Genomic DNA, 21699 nt, shown 5'->3' on the forward strand with positions numbered 1-21699 from the left:
AAGGAGTGGACCTCATCCTGGATTTTTCCTTAAGGATCAGATAGTTTCTCTTCTCAAGCCATATTCCTGGGATAGGAATGTTTACTCTGTGTCAATATTCAGATTACTTGATGAATTTCAGTGTCCTTCAACAGAAATAAAATTTCCTGAGAAACATTTACTACACAGTGATAAGTCGCCTCTGGGTGGGGGGATGTATGTACCTAAGCCTTTGAGGAGACAGGTTCAAAACCAGATCCAGTCAAGTCCTGTAGCCAGAAAGTACGGAAATTCAAGGATGAATCTCAAGAGTATTGGAATTGGAGCCTTTTCCTCCTGATAAGGCAGATGTGACACTTTAAAAGGCATCTGCTACTCTATATTTAATCTAAGTCATAATATCAAAAATAAGCAAGGACCCATGGACCTTTGTGTGAAGGATATTAGTTTGACTATTACAGAAACTGATCAGTATAAAAATAGAAAATAGAATCTTAGTCCTGCCTTTCAGTCTTGCCGGCATCCCAGATGATAAGAGAACTGATTAGTGAGGGACGACTGGGGAAAGTTCTCTGGGCTGGTAAGCATTTTTATGAGTCGATATATTTTTAAGCTTATCTTCAAGAATAAAAAAACAGTCACTTTTCTTGTAAGGCTTTTTTTTTAATGTCAAGTAAATGTGACAGAGCATAAAGGTTTGTTAAATAGGAGTGTTGAGAGTACCCAGATATTTATTATTCTCTGTGTTTTCTCTGTTGGAAGCATTCCATAAGAAAAGAATGGTAACAGAATCAAAACAGCAAAAACAAGGAAAACAACCAAAATACATGTTTTGGGGGGGGGTTACAAAAGGAGGCTTAATTTGCCTCCATGATGGTTAAAAACATGAGACCTCTGATTTCAAGTGAGTTTGTGAATATTTTTAAAAATAACACCTGATTTCATAATATAGCTTATTCAGGTATTAAACTTGGTGACACTCGGGCGCCTGGGTGGCTCAGTTGTTAAGCGTCTGCCTTCGGCTCAGGTCATGATCCCAGGGTCCTGGGATCGAGTCCCACATCAGGCTCCCTGCTCGGCAGGAAGCCCGCTTCTCCCTCTCCCACTCCCCCTGCTTGTGTTCCTGCTCTCGCTGTCTCTCTCTGTCAAATAAATAAATAAAATCTTAAAAAAAAAAATAAATAAAAAAAAAAAATAAATAAACTTGGTGACACTCTAACAAATGTTAATACCAATCAACTCCCAGGAAACCTGAAAGCCTTCTGATATCAACATAGCACTGACAATTCATCATATTTAACAAGGTGTATCAGAAATAGCTGAGTACTGACCTCCCCAGGACAAATGATCCTCTTGGGACGAGGGGCCTCTTGCTGTAACTGATATACTGCCAAAAAAAAAAAAAAAAGAAAAAGAAAAAGATAATTATGATTAGAAAACTACAACACACACCAAAATGTCTTCAAATAGTCCCACCTTAAGTGCCTCTGAAGAAATGCAAATATTGCAAACAAAAAAACAAAGAGGATACCGGCACATCTTTAGACTGAATAAAGTCAGCTTATTTATATGGAAATTAGTTACCATGCATGTAAACTGGCAAAATTGATTTTTTTATTCTTTTACAAGGCCAATTTAGTTTCATAATTGTTACTGGCATTGTTCATTTTATGGCTTTCTTGGAAGGTAGGAGTAAAATTCTTCTGACTATTTTGGAATTCTACCTGTGAGTACCAAAGCAGTAAGATCATATAAGAGGATTCCTGAATCGAAATGCTGATGTCTCCTGACATATCAGGAAAAGACTGGCATTAGCAGAGTAGTGTTATTCTCTGAAACCTTACAGTTATGTACCAAGACACCATTGATTTTGTGAGTGAGTGAAACCCCAAACCCTTTCTCTTTTCATGAGTTCCATTTTTTGGCCTGCCTATCACCATGCATTCTCATCTATGTGACTGGTTCCTTGGCATTCCTCTTTCTTGGGCCCTTTCATATCTTAAGAAATAATAACTCTCTTATATCCTGCTTTTAAAAAAATTTTTTAAAAGATTTTATTTATTTATTTGACAGAGAGAGAGGGCACAAGCAGGGGGAGCAGCAGAGAGAGAGGAAGAGGCAAGCTCCCCACTGAGCAGGGAGGCCAATGTGGGGCTCGATGTGGGGCTCGATCCCAGGACCCTGCGATCATGACGCAAGCCGGAGGCAGACGCCCAACCAACTGAGCCACCCAGGCGCCCCTTATATCCTGCTTTAAAGACAGACTTTTAGGCCTGGACATGGAGGTAATTATATATAAAAATAAAATTTATCAGCCTATTATCTGGGATTTTTCGGACTAAAACGAGTGATCTGCTGCTCAGTTAGTCTGGTTACTTCTCTTAGAGGTAAGCCACCCTATGCTGGTACCTGTGAGCTCTACCTCTTTGAAAACCAAGGAGATGTTATCTTCAACATCTTGAAGAAGGAAGAATTCACTTTAGATGGCATAAATCTATGAAAAGTTAAAATTCAATCATATAAAATATTTCTAGAAAAACTAATAAGATAAGCAAAAATTTCTGATTTATTTTAGGCCTAAAAATTAAAAAAAAGAAATTTTAACTGAAATGCAGATGGTCATGTGGAAATAGGGCTGGAAATGATGGGATGTATTTTGTAATTATGGCTTCTCAATGCCTTTAGCTCAACATGGTTATTTTCTTACCTAATTAAGTGTAGACTGCCCAGCTTTCACACAGGAGAAACCATCTAACCCTCTTGTAGATGTTTTAATGTGCCACATTTCTAAGCTGGGTTGCCCACACTAATGACAATGCCTGTGTCACTTAAGGACAACTATACCCATGTATGGCAGGTAGAGCCAGAGAAGGCTTCTTTTCAAAGAGGAAACATGAGGAAGAATTGGCCAAAGATAGAGAAATAATGTGGACATTCCATTGACCATCCCAGTAGTGCCCATGCTCTCCTTTTAAATCAGGAGAGAGGCTGCATGGAATCCTTTCTACCTCTCGGATCAGCCCCAACACCTACTGACTGCTTTTCTTTTTTAAGATTTTATTTATTTATTTGACACAGAGAGAGAGAGAGAGATCACAAGTAGGCAGACAGGCAGGCACAGGGAGAGGGAGAAGCAGGCTCCCCGCTAAGCAAGAAGCCTGATGCAGAACTCGATCTTAGGATCCTGGGATCATGACCTGAGCCGAAGGCAGACGTTTAACCGACTGAACCACCAGGCGCCCCCTAACTGCTTTTCAGTAGTGTTGCTATTAATGACTGCCATGAGACCCAAAAGGACCAGCTCCTAAAATCACAGAGTGTTCCAGCCAAGGGGAATTGCAGAACCCACATCCAGAGACTCCTGCCCACTCTTCTCTTCTCATCGCCAATGCCTCTTGAAGCCAACAGTTATATGTGGGGGGAGGCTGGACACCATTTTTAATGCCTCCCTTGGAGGTGACAAAGGAAGTACACATGTTATAAGACAGAAGCATTTTTTGCTAAGTGTGCCTTTGCGATTCATATCAGCAAATATTTGACCATCTGCTACAGACCAGCTACCACAGTCAGCATTATGTAGAGGCTTTTATGAGGAATAAAGAGAAAGGGAGAAGGGAAAGGGAACCAGTGGATTGAGTGCCTGTCATGTGCCAGGAACACTATTTTATTGGATCTTCAGGAGAACACAGAAAAAAAATTGTTGTATCATTATCATTCTTATTTTTTAGATGAGGAAACTAGTGCAGGAAAGTTAAATATTTGCCCTGGGGCACCCAGGTATCCTTTTGAGTCCAGAGCCCTCCTTATTTTTCTATGCCTCAGGGCCTTTGCACTTGCTATTCCCTCCACCTGGATTGCTCTTTCCCAAGATATCTATATGGCTCCCTCTCTCCCTTCATTCAGGTCTTCCCTGACTTGACTGATTTGGTATAAAATTACATCCCATCACTCTGCTCCCTTACACTGTCTTATGTTTCTTCATGGTACTTATTAACTATTAACACATTTTGTTTGTTTCTTTTGTGTTCGGTCTCCCTTGACCAAAGTGTAAGCTCTTTGAGGACAGGGACTTTGTTCTGTCCACTGTGGTACCCTCAGCACCTAGAACAGTGCTTGGCACATGGTAGATGCTTGATGCTGTATCTGGGGAACAAATGGACTGTATCCATGACTCAGGGGCCACAACCCATGTCTTCAAGGAGACTCTGATCCAATGAGAGAGACTTGTGTGGAGAAACAAAACCAGGGTGGACCAAATGCTTTCATGAGGGGGGAGAGGAGAAAGTGGTTCTTTTTACTCAGGTGGCCAGATGGCTTCCCAAGGGGAGAAGCATGCAGCTCTTCTTGAAGGATTAGAGGGGTTTCTGCACATAGAGAAGAGAAGGGGCAGTTCCAGGTGAAGAAAGAGCCCCAAAAGGGAAAGGTGATGGCATGTTTATTGATCAGTAAGAGTCCAGCATGGCTGTTCCACCAGGATGGGCAGATGTAGGAGGAGGTCACATAAAGCTAAATCTTAAAGGTCATGCCAAGGAGCATGGATGTTCTTCTGTCTGCAGGAGGGAGGCAGTGACATTTTTTGAGCAGGGAGATGACATGATTTGGTCTGTTTCAGAATAGTGATAAGGATCAAATTATTCAGAATAATAGAAGCTGCCATACTGTGGACACCTACTATGTGTCAGACACCTTTCCTACATCTTCTCATTTAATCTTTCCAACAAACTTCCAGGGTAAATATTATTCTGCCCTTACTAATAACGTAGTAGAGATGCCAAGCTTTGAAGAAACTCAAGGTCACACAGATAATATGATGAAATCAAGATTTAAAGCCTGATTTCCAGATTCCAAGGTCTGTATTTTTCAGGCTTGCCAGTGGTTCCCTAAAGCAGGCAGTGGAGAGGTCCTGTGTGGGACTGGGGCTGCTCGCTGGCAACACTCACTCTTTCCACTCTGGTGGAAAGCCCCCAAATTTGCTTTTTTTTTTTAAAAGCTGTTTGGAGATTCTAATGTTCAGCAGTCAGGAGTGGGGCCACTTCCCTTTGCCTCACTGAAGGAAGGATCAGAGGAGGAGCCTTGGAGGCAGGGAATCAAGAGAGAACAGTATTTCAGTTGTATATCAAGAGATCCTGAAAACGTGTGTTAAGGCAACACTGGTAGAAACACAGATAAGAAGGTGAGTTGATTGCAGAGGAGAACAGACAGGGCTCAATGACGGATTGAATGGAGGGAAGGACCTTGAAACAATGAGAGACTGAGAGGCCATTAACAATCACAGAGGATACAGGTGAAGGAACATTCTGGACAGGCTAAAGTTCGTCACTGTGTCCTCTGAGGACTCTCTGAGGTTTAGTAAAGAGCAATGCCATTGTTCACTAGCCTCAGAAATAGTATGAGCCAGGGGCAACTTGGAGGGGGTCCCTGCAAACCTCTCAAGCCAGAGACACCAGGTCTCCTTCCTAGTCCCTGGGCAGCACGCATCATTGACCAATTGCCGTTTCTCAGTGAGCAGGGCTCAGGAACTGATCTGTTCGGTGCCGCTCTAAGCAACAGAAGTTGGCAAATAGGAACAGAAGCCTGTTGACCATCTGGATTATGTGTCTCTATAAAGATAATGAGATGGCAACCAACTGCAATGGTAGCCATATAAAAAATGGGCCCTACATCCTATCTTAGCTTCGAGTGAGAGTCTTAGTCCCTCATTTTCAAGGTTAGCTATAACAAAACCACCATCAGTGAAAAAAAAAAAAACCTCTGAGGCACATTTAATACAAACTGGAACATGTCACATAATCTGAAAGTGTCACTTCTTGAGTTTTTTTTTTTTTTGTTCAAACATTTCACAAGCAAAATGCAATAACGTATGTCACTTTTTAGGTGGTTCTCTGGGCTAAGAGGTGATATGATGGAATTTGCTGCTGTAGCAATGTTCCAAATATGTTCGAGGCACTCCCCAACCCTGAGCACTCTATAGCACACGATTAATTCTTAACACTGGAATGAGCTGTTTGGCAGGGGGAGTGGTCACTGGGGAACGTGGAGGTGGAGGAGTCCTTGCTCCCCAAGCAACCTGAAGCACATTGAGAAATCCAGAGCTCACTGAAAGAATGTTTTATTTTGTCTTCAATAAGAAAACTGGATGCACTCTCCTCTAACAATAATCACCCCACTTCCTATGGATGCCAAGCAAAAGCCCGTGGCCTGGGTGATGCTGAAGCCCAGTCCACACCCATCAGTTCCTGAAAGATCCTTTGGGAATGGCCGCTCACAGCCACTTCTTTCTAAAGAGGGCATGCAGACCCAGCCATCTGGTTGTGACACTGAGCCAGTACCACCCGGCTCACCGCCCATGTCTTCCCAGTCTTCATGAGAAAAACTCTTGGGTGTGAGTGAGAAACAGTAGGTGCTTTGGAGGTCTTCTTGCCTTAACCCCACTGCCCACCTCCTCACTAACAGAATTTCCAGTCTTAATGGGGACTGCGTTCTCCTCTTGTGCTTCAGGTACTGTGAAAAACCCGAGGATGAGGCCGTGTAGCCTCATGATGAGGGGTCTCAGGTGTCAGCGTGCAGAAGAAAAACCTATAGAGTGTGATAAATTGCAGATCCCCCCCACTCTTCTGATTCAGAAATCTGGGGGTAGGGCTGAGGATTTGTTATTATAAATATTCCCCCCAGGCGATTCTGATTCAGGGGGGTCAGTGGAACAGGGTTTTGAGGTTCTAAACTCCTCTTTAGGAAAACAGGCACAAGCTGTGACTGCTTGACCTACCGCCTGGGAGGGTCTCCCGGGAGAGCTGTCGGTCCCAACCTCTGCTGTCTAATTGGCACTTGCCCCTTAGAAAATAAAACCTTTCAGAGTATACCCAGGGTGGCTGACTTGTGAACTTCTCTGCTTAGGGCATACAGTTCACACAGTTCTAGTTTAAGTTTAGAATGTGGCTTTATTTTTTTTTTTTCAAGTGAACTTGAAGATAGCTTTTCTTTTAGAAAACTGAAACCAAAACTTTCTCAATGACTTCATCAATGTTTTGGGGTTCGATCTTGAATATTAAGGACTAGCTGCAGATATATGATACTTTGGGACAAGATTATTCTTATGGAAACAGCCCAGTAAGTGATAGCATTAGGTTCTAAGAAAGGGAGGGCAGCAGAGAATGCAGGAAGTTAATCGACATCATGTGACATCATCACGCTCGGAGTCAAGACCCAGGCTTATCCATCCCTTTGCCTCACAACTCTAAACACAGTGTTTGGCTTAAGGCAAAAACTTACTATGTATTTGCTGAATGAGTGGTGAATGAATGAATGAACAATCTACTTTAAATAAAATATGGAGAGAGCTGATTTTTAACATTTCTATTCCTCTACATTTCTAAGCCAGACATTTGTGGTTGCCTTCCCAACATCCATATCCATCTTCCCCATTCCAACAGCACTCAAAATTTTCCAGTTCTGTGGATTATATAGGGTTGGTCCCTGACTGGTTCAGGGCAGCAGCATATCCCAACTCTTTGACCACAGTGTTGGAGTTAGGAATGGGTAACGCAGGTCAGTCAGCACTGAGACTCAGTTCTAAGACTTTGCTTAAAGTGTCAGGAAAGTAAACTGTAGATACTTGCAACCAAGAGCATTGCAATTAGCATTAAACCTGAGAAACCACTTTTTAAAGTGGATTATCATCAGGTAGACTAATTTTCTTTTAGGAATAATGTCATAATTGGGGCTCATGCCTCACGATAAGAATCTGGTATCAAATAAGTCAAAGTTATGTCCAATAATAGGCCATAAAAGCTAAGACATACCTATACACTTCTATAACAATTAAAAATCATAATTTTTAGAATCAAGTCCTGTAATATAGTAAAAATGTACTGCCTCCAGTAAATATATGAGAGATTTCAAGGTACCAAATAATCACTAGAGTTTGAAAAAAAAAAAGTGTGTGATGGAAAAATGTGGATTCCATAAATGATATGCTAATGATTTTGACATCACTATCTAAAGTTATCTTTCAAAGGATAGTTTGTGAACATTTCAAAGACAAGAGCTTGGTGAGTCCTGAGATTCAAAATGGGTTTAACAACAGGTTATTTCAAATAAAGCAAATTTCATACTCTGAAATTTTTTGGACTTTCAGATCAGGAAAATGCTACAGTTTTAGTTTATTTGGATTCTAAAAAGTGTCTCGTGAAGCTCTGCAAGGCCCTCAGATTCCTTCTCCTATTCATCCTTTAAGAACCATATACAAATTTAACCTCTTCTATAAAGTCTTCTCTAATCCCAGGGGGTGGAGGAGTACCATATTATTACTAAAGCCATTTGCATTTTAAGTTAATTGGTTTATATCTGTCTCCCTTACAAGACTATAAACTGGAGAAAAGTATGGATCACAAGTTAGTCATTTTCGATTCCTGATATTTGTGCTCTAACATGCAGGGAGTATTCCCTGTATGTTTGCTCAAAGACCAAATGAATGGATGATAGTCTTGGGAATAAGATAGAGTATCATGAGCTTGGGAATAATATGGCCAGGTGAGTTTATAAGAGGCCCAACACCCAAACTCAAATAATTTATGGATCCAGGACAGCAAAAAGAGAGTTCTTTCTCAGTGATGCTCTGCATACCTTTAGGAAATGTGGTTTTGATGCCATAAACGGCACATTTGGTGGCATACTCCCCTCAGTTTTGGAGTTATGCATCACTAGACGTCCTCAAATACAGCCAGGATGACTATTAGCTGGATGCAATAAAGAGCAATTTCATAAATGCCATTGTTTGTATTAAATGGCCTCAGCTATCCCTTCTGTGTCTAAAGTTTTATGATTTTAGAGCAAATTAAAAAAAACACACAACTTGGTTAGACCCCCCAAATCAAACTTAAAACCCATACACGAGGGTGAAACTGATATTGTAAACATGTAATTAGCAATGTGTTTTCTCCCTTCCTTAGGACACAGAAGCCCTTTTAAGAGATATATCGGGTGGCCCAAGGCCTCTTAGCAAAAGGGGAAATGAATTTGAGTCAATGCCATCTTTTTGCTTCAATAGAGCTCTCTGCGGTGGCATTCACTCAACAAATATTTATTGGCTACTTAATGTATGCAAGGCTGTGTGCAAAGCGGTGTGCAAAGCACAGTAAGTCATGGAACACCCCGAGCCTCTCACTACAGATATTTTGGTGATTTACTGTCAGAGCTCTTCACACTCCATTAGGAAACAAACAAACAAAACCATGCAATTACTAAGTCATTAGCACTGCCTTTTAAAATAGAAGATCAGAATGCAGAACATTAGATTGGAAGGGCCCTCAGAGACCCAGCACAACCCCTGTATTTCACAGGTGGAAGAACAGACTCATGTAATAAGATTGAGGTGCCTCTACATATGCTGACATGGAAATATAAAAGCAAGGTATTTGTGAAGTGAAACAAGCAAGTTGAAGGACACCAACTACAGCAGAAACCCACTTTTTCCAAAAGAGAACAACCGCAAAAAAACGCCTTCATATTAGGCATGTGTATTTTGAACACTTGGAAGGATATGCCTTCCAAAATTGACAGAGGTCAGCTACCGGGAAGCAGGAAAGAGATGTGGAATCCGGGGTGGGGGCTGGTTTGTCAATCATGAAACATTTCACTCTCAGCTTTATGCATTTTGTAATGTTTGTCTTGTATGCCGCTTTGTATTGCTTTTGTAACAGATATATACACAAGCGAGCCTATGTATATATGTGTGTGTGTTTGTGTGAATGTATATATTTATGTATAAAATCTTTAAGTGGAGGGGCACCTGGCTGGCTCAGTCGGTTAAGCGTTCGACTCTTGGTTTCAGCTCAGGTCGTGATCTCACAGGTCGTGGGACTGAGCCCTGTATAGGGCTCTATGCTAGTGGGGAGTCTGTTTGGGGATTCTCTCCCTCTGCCCCTCCCCCCACTCGCACTGGCCCTCCCTCTCTCTCTCTCTCTCTCTCAAATAAAGAAATAAATCTTTAAAAAAAATTTAAGTGGAAGGAAAACCGTCTTGAAAACTTGCAGGCTGTGGGTCAGGCTTGCTTCTGGGTTCCACTCTGCACGCCAGTCCAACGCACTCAGAGGTGCAGACCACATGTCAGGTTACTGACCCTCCCTGAGCTGTGGTGGCCTTGCACGTGGCTGCCGTTGCTCAGTGCTGTGGGGAGCATGTGAGAGCTCAGGCACTCAGCTGGCACAGCGGCTGGCCCAGGGCAGGTCTCACGGGTGGGAGAAACACCGGTGACATCGATAACGATGGCACTAATTATTCTTATCACTGCTGTCCAGACTCAGAGCCTGAACAAGAACATGTGTCCCCTGGCTGTCAGCACAGCGGGTTTCCCACCTACCACACTCCTTCCCTCTCTTGCTGGAGAACGACTTAGGCAGATGCTACTAAGGAAAGAGAAAACGAGCTTGACATGATGACAACTGCCTGCCTTCATGAAGGGAGTTGAACGCTGACTGATGCCCAGGTATGATCTGTATCTAAGGCGTCACCCGTAGTGACCAAACATTATTCTTTGCTATCGTTAGTATTTTCTGTGGTCAATGTCATATGATATCACAACTATAGGATGATCGGCTAAGAATGTAATTCATGGAAACTCGCCCTTGCTGAACAACTCTGCAAAAAAAGAAAAGGAAAACCCCAAACCAAAAGGCAGTGAGTCAGAATGTCTATCTCCTTTTTCTAAGCATTCCCGAAGTGGGTCCCAGGCAGCCTGCTCTTGGGGGTCCTGGCTAGGGGAGAATGCTGTGCAGTCCACTCTGACTAAAATCTCTCCTTAGTCGAAAAAGAAAGATTTGGGTTTGCAGTGCCGTGATGTGGGATTGCTTGTGTGCATTAAATCAACAGCAAGGATTGTTCAAAAGGCAGGCCTACTGAAGACTTCTGAGGAGATTCTCATTTCAAATACTCACAGTATGATTTCCATATTGGAGGCTGGTATTCTTCAGCATCTAGAGTAAAAAAGAAAAGAAATCAATCTGTCAGGCTGAACGTCAAACTGTCAACATGTGTCTTCTTTGGAGGAACAACAGTCTGTCAGCAGTACTTGCATTCTGGTCCCAGGGGGCCCTCTCTGCTCATTTATGGGACAGTTCCAGTCACAAGGGAGGAAATGCGCATGGCAACCCTCGAGGACCCAACACCACTCTCTTCAGATCACTTACCATGACAGAAATCAATTGCTTAACCATTTTCATAGAGCCCAGGAAATCAAAAAAGATTTTTAAAGCAATTAACTTGATTGTACCCTCCAGTAATCTTTTCAAACAGTATTTATTTAACTTGGCATAATAAACATATAATTTATCTCACAGTTTCCCATCAGACCTTTAGCCCATTTATTAAGACTTGAGGGCAAGACGTAAAATGGCAAGTATGTAATATTAAATCTGGGAAGTTGTGCAACTCAACCAACTGAACTCCTAAAATGACTGGGTCTGACAGCAGAGACACTGATGATTCAATTGGAATTGCATTATCTCCTTGAATTTACTCCAGTGTGTGACTTAGGAAATTTCTAGAACACTTCTCAGCAATCAGAAGTGTCAGAGTGAAAGAGTTACAACAAAATGGAGAGGATGAAATTGTTATTCATCAATCTAGAGAACAGACAATGGGAGAAAACCTGCTTGTTCAGTCGATTCAACAATCCCAGTGCTGACAGCTGAATTTATAATTCTGACGGAGTTATTAGAGCCGTCCTGAGCTTATAGCATAAGGCCTTGGTAAAAAGTACTGCAGCTTAAACAGCTAGAGGGGAGAATCCTTTCCCTCAAATCACAGAACGCTGAGCTGGGGGGAACCGCAAGAGTTCTCTAATTCAGCACCTTTATATGCGGGAACTGTTTTCGTCACCCTGCACCCCCCAAAGGCATCAGACTGCCCGTGTCCTGATGCTACTGTCACATACTACTTTCATGCCAAGGACTAGATCTTCTCTGACCTCTTGCACTGAGATAGTTCGAGAATTATTCCCCTATGCTATTTGTATAAAAACTCACGCAACAGTGGTGAACTTCCCCAAATCCTACTTAATTACAGTTGTGTAGCTTAAATTAAATTCTTTCACAATTAATGTCTTGCTCTCTGGGGCCCACCCAATCACAGAGGCAACTAAATGCCTCCAAATGTAGTTTCCTTCAAATAAATCCATACTGTTAGGTCGGCACCGTCAGGAACCTACCTGTGCATGAGCAGCCGCATAAGGGCACACACAAATACAGTGCATTAATAATGGTTTATGTTGTTATTCAAACTTAGTTAGCTGATAAAAGTGAAATTCTTCATAGTTTTGTCAAAGTAGAACGGTATCTTCTAACAGCTTTTAACGCAAACAAGCCACTAATTTCACCCTATATATGTCATAAACCAATTTTAAAGAATTAACATGACTATTTGTTTATAGAAAGCATTCAAATAAAATAAATCAAGTTGCCAAGTCCAGAAAAGTCAGGTCTTATATGTTAAAATGTTGATGGCACTTTCAAAAATATTTTTCAAAGAGAAAGATACACACACACACACACACACAAACACACACACATGCACACCAGATTGCATAGGAATGTAAATCCCTGAGATGTCATCTACACAAAGCTACAATGTCTTACTATTTTGGATGAGATTTGTTCTGTGAGGTGAGCACAATCCCCAGACCAAGATGTGGTCAAGAATATTCAGTACCTAGAGTACAACTCTGCATGTTGAGGGAAGACCCCCAAAGAAAAGAAGTAGTCTTCTTTATGCAGGTTTTAAATAGGGCTCAGATGCTCTTCTTGGATCTCCTAAGGTCTTCTGTCGGTTTTTTAAAGATTTATTTATTTATTTGAGAGAGAGAGAGCAGGGGGAGGGGCAGCAGGAGAGGGAAAGAGAGAATCTTGAGCAGACTCCCTGCTGAGCATGGAGCCCGAGGACACAGGGCTGGATCCCACGACCCTGAGATCATGACCTGAGTTGAAATCAAGAGTTGAACGCTTAACTGACTGAGCCACCAAAGCGCCCAAAAGGTCTTCTTAACTGAAGTCAGAAGTTTCAAGTCTTGCTGTTTTGTGAAAAACCAAGAATTTTGCTTCATCTGAAACACTGGCTCCTAACTTTATAACTTTCATTAAGCCCTGCATGCTACAGAAACAATTTATCCCTTTCTAGTTGTTCCTTGTTAGCAAATATTACATAGAGGTGAAAAAGGCTACCTATAGAGACTGGAGATCATAATGCTTCCCAGCTTAAAATTCTGCAATGTCTTCCTTCTGCGTTTGGAATAAGATAACAAACCTCTTATTGTGGCCTACAAGGTCCTGTGTCATCTGGTCCCTACCTGCTTTTTTGATTTTTTTGCAGACATTTTGCCCTTTTATACTTACCCAGAAATACTAACTTTCTCTCTGTTCCTATAGCAAGCCAAGCTCTTCTAAACCCATGGCCATTGCTCTTGTGGAGCATCCAATACATCTTTGCATGGCTGACTTGCTCCATTATGTAGGGCTCAGCTCACATGTCACCTCCCAGGGGCCTTCCCTGACAATCTTGTGTAAAGTAGCCCTCCCCTAACTCTGGTCACTCTCCTTCATAGCATTTATTGCCATCTGAAATTATTTATTGATTTGTTGGCCTGTTATTACTGGGCTCATCCCACTATTAGCCAAACTCCATATAAACAGGCATTTTGCCACATTCACTTGTGCATCTCCAGCCCCGAGAAGGGTGCCTGGCATGTAACAGACATTCAAAAAGCATGTGCTAAGTAAGAAAACTCAAAAGGTTCAAATTTTACCTCTGACAACGACTGGCTGAATAACTTGAAGCAGGTTACTTAACTTCTTTAAGAGCCTCCCAATACTCATCTTTGTAAAACAGAAGAAATAAAAGTGCCTCCCTCCTAACCTATCTCTTAGGGTCACCGTGGGAATTAAATGAGATACCGGATTTCAAGTTCTTGGGACAGCGCCTGGCAGATAGCAAATTCTCGAGGTAGCCCCACTGATGTCATCATTGTGTTGTTGTCAGTGTTATATTACTCTGTCCTCGTTCTCCCCAGGTTGTCTTCTGTCCCTAGACCACAGCCTCGACTCTCTCTCTTCTTACCCCTGGATCTGGAGCCTGTAATTAAGTTCAGTGCTGTTGTCATGGAAGGTTTTTCTTTCCCATTAAAGAATTCAAAGTGAGAGGCCATTTGTCATGCTTCGGTGGAACAACTATAATTACCTTGGTCTTAGAGACATGTTTCACAAACCACTAAAGCACACTGTTAGGAGACCTTGGTCAAGAGACAAGGCATAAAATATTTTTAATATGTTGAAATACATCTTTAGCTGCCTCCAACCCTGCCCCACCCACGTGCATGTTTGCCCCAAGTTCACACAATACTTTTCAAAGCTCTACTTTACACTTGGATAGCCTGACACTTTTTTTTTTTTTCAAACAGAGAATAGGTTTTTTAGGTCATTTAGTTCACCTTCCTCATTTGGCAAATGAGGAAAATGAAACACAGAACCGATCAAGTGGCTTTCTCAAGATCATAAAATGAGAGCGAGGCCGAAGTGGGATGAGAGCAGGAAGCTCTGTCTTCCAGGTCCCCGACACATCAGTCATCCTCGTCAGGCACCCCACCCCCATTTACATGTATGGAATCAAGAAAAAAGTATATTGCAAAGCAGGTTTGTTACTTCGATCTTGTAAAGCTTGAAAGACAAAAGAAAAAAAAGGAAAAAAAAGAGCTGTATGAAAGATTGACATCAACTCAAAGGGTGGGCAGCATTCCATCTGTGGACAGAACCCCATTGAAGAGTTACAATGTGGGAGGTATAAGGTACCGGAAATACGACACCATAAAGCTTAATGCTTGTGGAAACTCTATTATTTTGTTAAACATCTTAAAGAAATGGGTATGATGCAGAAGGGAGAGGAAGCAGAAGGGAAGAAGTTCCATGTTGTAAGAAAAAAAACTATCATTGAACCCAGAAGACAGTTATACACTTTTGGAAAAGAACAACGAGGGTCAAAGAGACTTAGAAAATATATTGCTTAAAAATATTGACTAATTGGCATCCAAACTTTAAAAAAGTGTGTAAACTCTTGGACTCAGCGATTCTATCCATGGGAATTCAGCCTAAGGTAGTAAATGAACACATGTAGAGGTAAATATATGAACAAGGTGTTCATTGCTGCTTTGTGAACAACAGTGGATCCAACAGCCCAGAAAAAGGAAGTGGTTAAATAAATTATCCTATAATATAGCCATGAAAAGGATGGTGTGGGTCAGAGCTTTGTGGTCAACAGCATGGCCTCTGGAGCTAGACGGTCTAGGTTCAAAACCTAGTTCTGTCATTTATCAGCTGTTTGACCTTAGCCAATTTATCTCATTTCTCTGTGCCTCAGTTTTTCTTATCTATAAAATGGGAGTAATAATACTACTCAACATATAGCATGTTGTGAGGAGAAGATGGGCTGATATGTATGAAATGCTTAATCTAGTGCCTGGCATGCAGTAAACTCCATGCTTGCTATTATTATTTCTTTTTAATGACATAGACAAATATTCATGCTACATTAAGTATTAAATCAGGTTATAAAACAATTTATTAAATATAAACCCATTTTTAGAAAAGATATATATACATAGAAATGATTTTTAAGGCTATAAACCCAATTATTAACAGTAGCTATACTTGTTAGTGAAAATATAAGTGATTTCTATTTTTCTCTTCATTTGCTCACCTGCATTTTCTAATTTTCTGATCATATTGCTTGTGTAAATATTTAAATAAATGAGAAATAAATTCATTGGAGTGCTAGGTGGTTTCTCTCTCTCTTTTTTTAAGATTGTATTTTTAGGGGCGCCTGGGTGGCTTAGTTGGTTAAGTGTCAGACTCCTGGTTTTGGCTCAGGTCGTGATCTCATGGGTCATGATCTTATGGGTCCAGAGATCAAGCCCCATGTCAGGCTCCCCACTGGGACAGGAGTCTGCTTGAGATTCTCTCCCTCTGCCCCTCGCCCCACTTGTGTGTGCCCCCCTCTCTCTCGAATCAGTCAATCAATCAATCACCACCCTGAAAATAAAGTAAAAGTAGAAAGACCTAACAAAAATAATTCTTACAACAATACAGGTAGCGTGTACAGTTTTAGTTCAGGAAGAGCTAAGAGGGAAGGCAAAAGAAACAAGACAAGGGCTTCTATAGCAGAAGGCTGTGCCCAATCCCCTTGGCCCTCTTTTAAAAAATCTGTGAAATAAATGTTAATGAGCAATTCTAAGCAGGCTGGGAAGCACGCATCTCCTCTCATTAAAGAGGGGGTGGAGGGAGAGAAAAAAAGATATAATGCTTAGAAAATGATCAAAATCTTACAAAAATAGGTCATAAGACCACTCGCATGAAATAATCTATAAAGAATCCAAACATATCAAACAAAAAGCAAAGCGAAGAAAAGCTGGTTCAAGGGGGCTGGAGGTGCACGTTAAAACTTGGAAGTCATCAAGAAAACCTTCTGTGCTAAAGTAACTAACCCTAAGGAGATGCACTGCCACTCTGAGCTTTGGGGGAAGGACAAAGAATTCTGGTGTCAGGGCATGGAAAGCTCCTCCGTGGCTGAGACCCAAGGAGAGGACAACAGGGGCCATAGAGAGCACTTGTCATAAAAACTCATCTTTCTAGATCAAAAGCATTACAAAAATAATTTATGATCTTTACTGTTTTTACTGAACTTAAAAGGAATACACACTTACTGTGGAAAAACAGAAAAATTCCAGCAATTGAAAAATGTATATCTTAGAAAGCAGCCTACCTCAGAAAAAGTACCATTAATTGATTTATGCGACTCTGCCTAGATTTTGTCTTATAAATGGCTGGAATAAAAATTTTAAAATTGGTATCCTATCACATACACTGTTCTGCAGTTTGCTTTTGAATTTCATAATATTCCTTAGGTATCTTTCCATGTCAGTACACAGAGATCTGTATTGGCATTATTATTTTTTTACCTGTGGCCTGGTCTTCCACTCCATGAGTATAATCAAATGTATTTGATTGATTTATAATAGTTTCCAACTGATGAACATTTAGGCTACTTTCAATTTTCCATTACTAAAAACAAAGCTGCAATGATATGTTAAATGCTGGGTAAATGGTCTCTGTAATTTTTGTTTCCAAAGCTGTTAAAATAGCCTTCCATGGGGTGCCTGGGTGGCTCACTCAGTTAAGTGTCAGACTCTTGGTTTCGGCTCAGGTCATGATCTCAGGGTTGTGAGATTGAGCCCGGTGTCAGGCTCCGTGCTCAGCTCGGAGTCTGTTTGAGATTCTCTCTCTCCCTCTGCCCCTCCCTACTGCTCTCTCTCTCAAATAAATAAATTTTTAAAAATGGCCTTCCAAAGTTGTATCAGTTGGAACTCTCAACAATGTGTGAATGAATGCCTATATCCCCACGCCTTCACCAACACTGGCTATCATCAATATACGTGTTAATTTTTGTGCATTTAAGACTCAATTAGAAAATACACAGACAAGCCTAAGTGTGTGTTTGCAGGGAGGCAAATGGGAGCACAGAACATTCCTGGGAGTGAACCTGTGGAAACATATGGCCATGGAGTGAGGTGGAAACACATTAATCCCATTCCTTTTGGTAGCTGGAGCTGGAAGGCTCTATTCTTCCAGGCATTTTCAGCTCCAGAAATATGTTGACTTGATGGAATCACCTGAGGAGCAAGTGTAAAGGAATTTGGGGACTGATTAATGAAGAAAATTTAGATAACTCCATGTGCTACACTCGAGTAAGTGACAACTAAAGGGCAGACACCTGTAAACCTCAAGGAGAGCCAGATTCCTTCGGCTGGCTCATTGGCGTGTGACTAGATCAACAGAAAAACACACGCGGGGCCTCTGGAAAATGTGAGCAGTGAAAGATTCACCAATTTAGAGAATGATCTCCCAGGAACGTTGGAGAAGACTCATCCTTAAGGATCCTTCAAGCAAAGCTGCATAAATTATTGCATGGGGCGGAGGGGGGTGTGTGTGCCATTGGAAGTAGAGAGTGAAAGGATCGGCCCCCTCCTCCTGCCAGCCCCTCTCCCAGAAGAGCCAGGCCTCTGCTGTCACTCTTGATTTCTTGATTTCTTGATTTGCAAATAGGCTGCAGTTAGTGAGCTTCTTCCAGGGAAGATGGGTGGGAAATAGGCTTTTCAATCAGACAGGGGACAGCCTCGCAATGAGATCACAGTTCAGAATTTGTTGGGTGATTAGCTTAATGTGCCCAGAATGGGTTGGGATCCAAATGAAATTGAACAACGACAGGATGAGCAGGACGTCACGTTTGTACACACCCCGCAATACGCCCTCAACAGGCACATCGTGCCCAAGCTTGGGTGTTCAGAAGTTATGTGAAAGCCAGAGCGTGTAGCCTGCGGGTGTGGTCCTACCAGGCCATTCCGGCCAAACAGCGGCCCACCTGAGCTGCACGATGACCTGGAGTTCGTCCTAACTGGAAATGTGGAGGAGCCGTCTTTCAGATAGCTTTCTTGTTGTCACATTGCCTAGGGAATACAGAAACGTGTTCTAATGCTTGCCACCTCTATGGGCTCCCTGCAGTCCCCTGAGAAATTAGACATCCATGTATTCTCTTTGAAAACTGCTGCTTGGGTAAAGAATGAAGGCCTGGTGTGCATCTCACTGTGGATTCTGTCAGGGATTTTGTCACTGATTTAGTTCTATTTGCAGAGAATAATTAATAAGACAAATTCCAGAAACTAACAGAAAGTAGTAAGTTAATAAGACAAATTCCAGAAACTTGGCTGGGCCCCAAGGACAAGGCTTGGCTGAGATTTTTCTGAAGACGATGAAGGGCCTCGGGCTGGAGTTTGTGGTCACTAGAGGGCACTGGGGCCACACGGAGCTTCAGTTCTGGGCCAATGTTCGGTATGCAGAGCATGGTGAGAGTCTTCCATTTAACAGGTATTTAGTGAATACATACAATACATACAATGAGCCAGACCCTGGGGACACCTCAGTGAATAAGGCAAGTAGGCTTCTGGAGCTCTGCATGATCTGGCCCCTGGTCACCTCTCCCTGGTCATCCATTTCTCTCTCCTCTTGCTCACTATAGCTCAGCCACTTTGGCCTTTCTTTCCATCCTTGAATCACTGAATCATTGAATCATCATCATTGCAGTCTTAGAGATCTCACACAGTTTCTTCCCTCTGATTTCCACATGGCCGGCCTCATTATCATCTGGATCTCAGCTTAAATGTTCTGGCTCCTCGGAGATGTCTTCCTGGACCATCTTATCTAAAGCTGTCTTTCAGATAGCCTCTAATTCTTTGCAGAGTCTTTTTACCATCTGAACTATTTTTACTATGTGCTTATTTATTTCTTTGTTCAGACAGACAGCACTATGAGAGCAAGAGGCTCATTTATCTTGTTCTCTGATGCCTGGGTCACCATTAGACTATTGAGTACCTTTTGTGAATTAGAAAAAGGCATCCTTTTCAAGCAGGCTTGGCAATGACTTGGCAATCGGACAGCACCTTTGCGAGGAAGTTGCTTCCTCTGGGAGGCTGAGCCTTGAATCAGAGCACATGGCCTGGTGAGGGGAGTCCAGGCTGGGTTCAGCCCCAGCTCATCCCTCAGCTGGACATAGCACAACAGGAATGGCCCTAAATGTCGTATCCCAGGGTATATAGATGCTCAATAAAGAGTGGATGAGTGAAAGACAGACATTGTTCACTGACTCAAACCTAGGATTCTGTTAAGGGATACAAACACATAAAGAGGCAATCGCACAGCAAGAGGATGTGTAGGAGGACTGTCTGTGGCAAATTTCCCAATCTTTGGAAGGCTGAGTGGGACTAGGGCAGTTAGGCCCTTCCCATGCCTTGGCCAGTTACCTCTGGCTTTGAGCAGCTCTGTCCAGGGCTCCTTCAAGAGTAGTCCCAGGGGAGTAGAGTCTAACATCAAGGCTTATAGGCTCCAAAGACCGAGAGAAGCATAACTGCTGGTACCATAGCACATTACACCTAGTCAAAGAGATGTTATATCATCCAGATATCTACTACAGTAGCCAACGGCAAAGAGTATCGTTGTGGGCAAATGGGCTCATGGAGTATGTGATTCACAGACCAAGGTGTAGCCTAGAAGGACCAGAGGCAAAACAGAACATGGCACTGACAGCTAGAAGTGGTTCAGCCTGCTAGCTGAAACACAGGGACTATGGTGTGTGTGTGTGTGTGTGTGTGTGTGTGTTGTCTGTGTGTCTGTGTAAGTTCCAGAGTAGCTAGGAATTAGAGAGATAAGTAGGGGCCAGATAATTAAGGGCTTTTAAAACCATGCTAAGGGCTTACTTTTGTTCTAGAGGGAAAGGGAAATATAAGCAGTGAGGACACAGCATCCAGTTTGTACTTCCAGAGGATCACTCCAGTTGCAGTGTGAAACAGGACTGGAGGAAGACAAGATGGAAGGGAAGGAAGATAAGGGGAGGAGGGAATGACGGAGCTGGGCAGCAACCTGGGCAGGTGACACTAGTGGTCTGAACTTGAGTGGTGACAGTGGAGATGGAGAAAATGGGGTGGATTCAAAAGGCATTGAGAAGGTAGAATCCACGGGACTTGGTGATGAACTGGATGTGGACAGAGAAGGAAAGGAGAGAGAATCACACTGGGTTTGGGCAGAAGAAGACAAATGGCTTTGGCATAAGCAACTGGATGGACAGTGATGCCATTCACAGAAATAGGACAGACCAGAGAAGAAGTAGGCCTGGCAGATGGCGATGCATTTGGCTTTTCCCTGTTGGAAAGAGATGTCCATGTGATAGCCAAGTGAACATATCTAGGAGCCTTGGAGTTCAGGAGAGAGAACTGGGCTGGGGATCTAGAAACGGAAGCCCCAACATGCAGATGGCTGCTGTAGCCACTAAAGTAGGCGACATGGCCTTGGATGAGCATTGAGAGTGAGGACAGAAGGCCTTCAACAGAACCCCCACAGAGCCCCAACAGTTAAAGGGTAAGAGGAAGAGGGGAATGACCAGAGACCAGAGAGATAAGGGAGAAGCCATGAGATGGGCTGACATGAAAGGCAAGGCCAGAGACACTTAGAAAGGGAGAAGTGGCCAGTTGTGTCAGAAGCTGTGTGAGCGAGAGAAGCATGAGGACCCACTACTTCAGCAACAAGGAGGTTTTTGATGCTGCTGCAGTGCAGTGTGGGTGGGTGAGATGGGGTAAGTGAATGAAGACACAGGAGCTGTAATTTGAATATCATTGGATACCATAGTCATTTACCTCTTGCCAAACCACTTGCTTGTCCCAGGTAGCCCTCTCCCTTGGGGCCCTCTCCCTACTTCCTTGCCCAAAGTTTCTACAAAATGCAGGTTCCTCTTGGCATGATGGAGCAGCTTTCCTAGTGGATAATTTCCTCCTTTATCATTCCTCCTCTGCTATTTCTTTAGAGACCACCGTACACCCACTACCTCCATTCAGCCTAGAGGCCTGTCTCTCCTCCAACAGCACCCACCCCCACATTCTCCCTTCCAGCATCTACCTGCCTCTTTACAAATTCTTTTCATCAGAGGAATGTCTTCTTGGCTTTCTTCCAGAAGCTCTTTTGGGCATTCATTTATTCATCCAACAAATATTTACTTAGAGCTTACAGCCTACTTGGCACAAAATACTGCACTAGACGCTGGTGTAGATATAAAGGCAAGATGCAGAATCTAACCACAAGGAAT

The 21699-nt window shown here is 42.5% G+C and overlaps 1 protein-coding gene across 2 annotated transcripts in view; it reads right to left on the bottom strand.

Annotated features, from left to right (window-relative positions):
* CHN2 (chimerin 2) overlaps positions 1-21699 on the bottom strand; it is a 292339-nt gene that overhangs the window by 137492 nt on the left and 133148 nt on the right. For both annotated transcript variants that reach the window (XM_032401868.1, XM_032401869.1), the window contains exons 2-3: positions 10911-10949; positions 1311-1366 (exon numbers count right to left, since the gene is read on the bottom strand). In XM_032401868.1, coding sequence (XP_032257759.1) covers positions 1311-1366; positions 10911-10949 — 95 coding nt within the window. The remainder of the gene's footprint in view (positions 1-1310; positions 1367-10910; positions 10950-21699) is intronic.

This window comes from Phoca vitulina, unplaced genomic scaffold (assembly GCF_004348235.1).
Source record: "Phoca vitulina isolate PV1807 unplaced genomic scaffold, GSC_HSeal_1.0 scaffold4, whole genome shotgun sequence".
Lineage (NCBI taxonomy): Eukaryota > Metazoa > Chordata > Mammalia > Carnivora > Phocidae > Phoca > Phoca vitulina.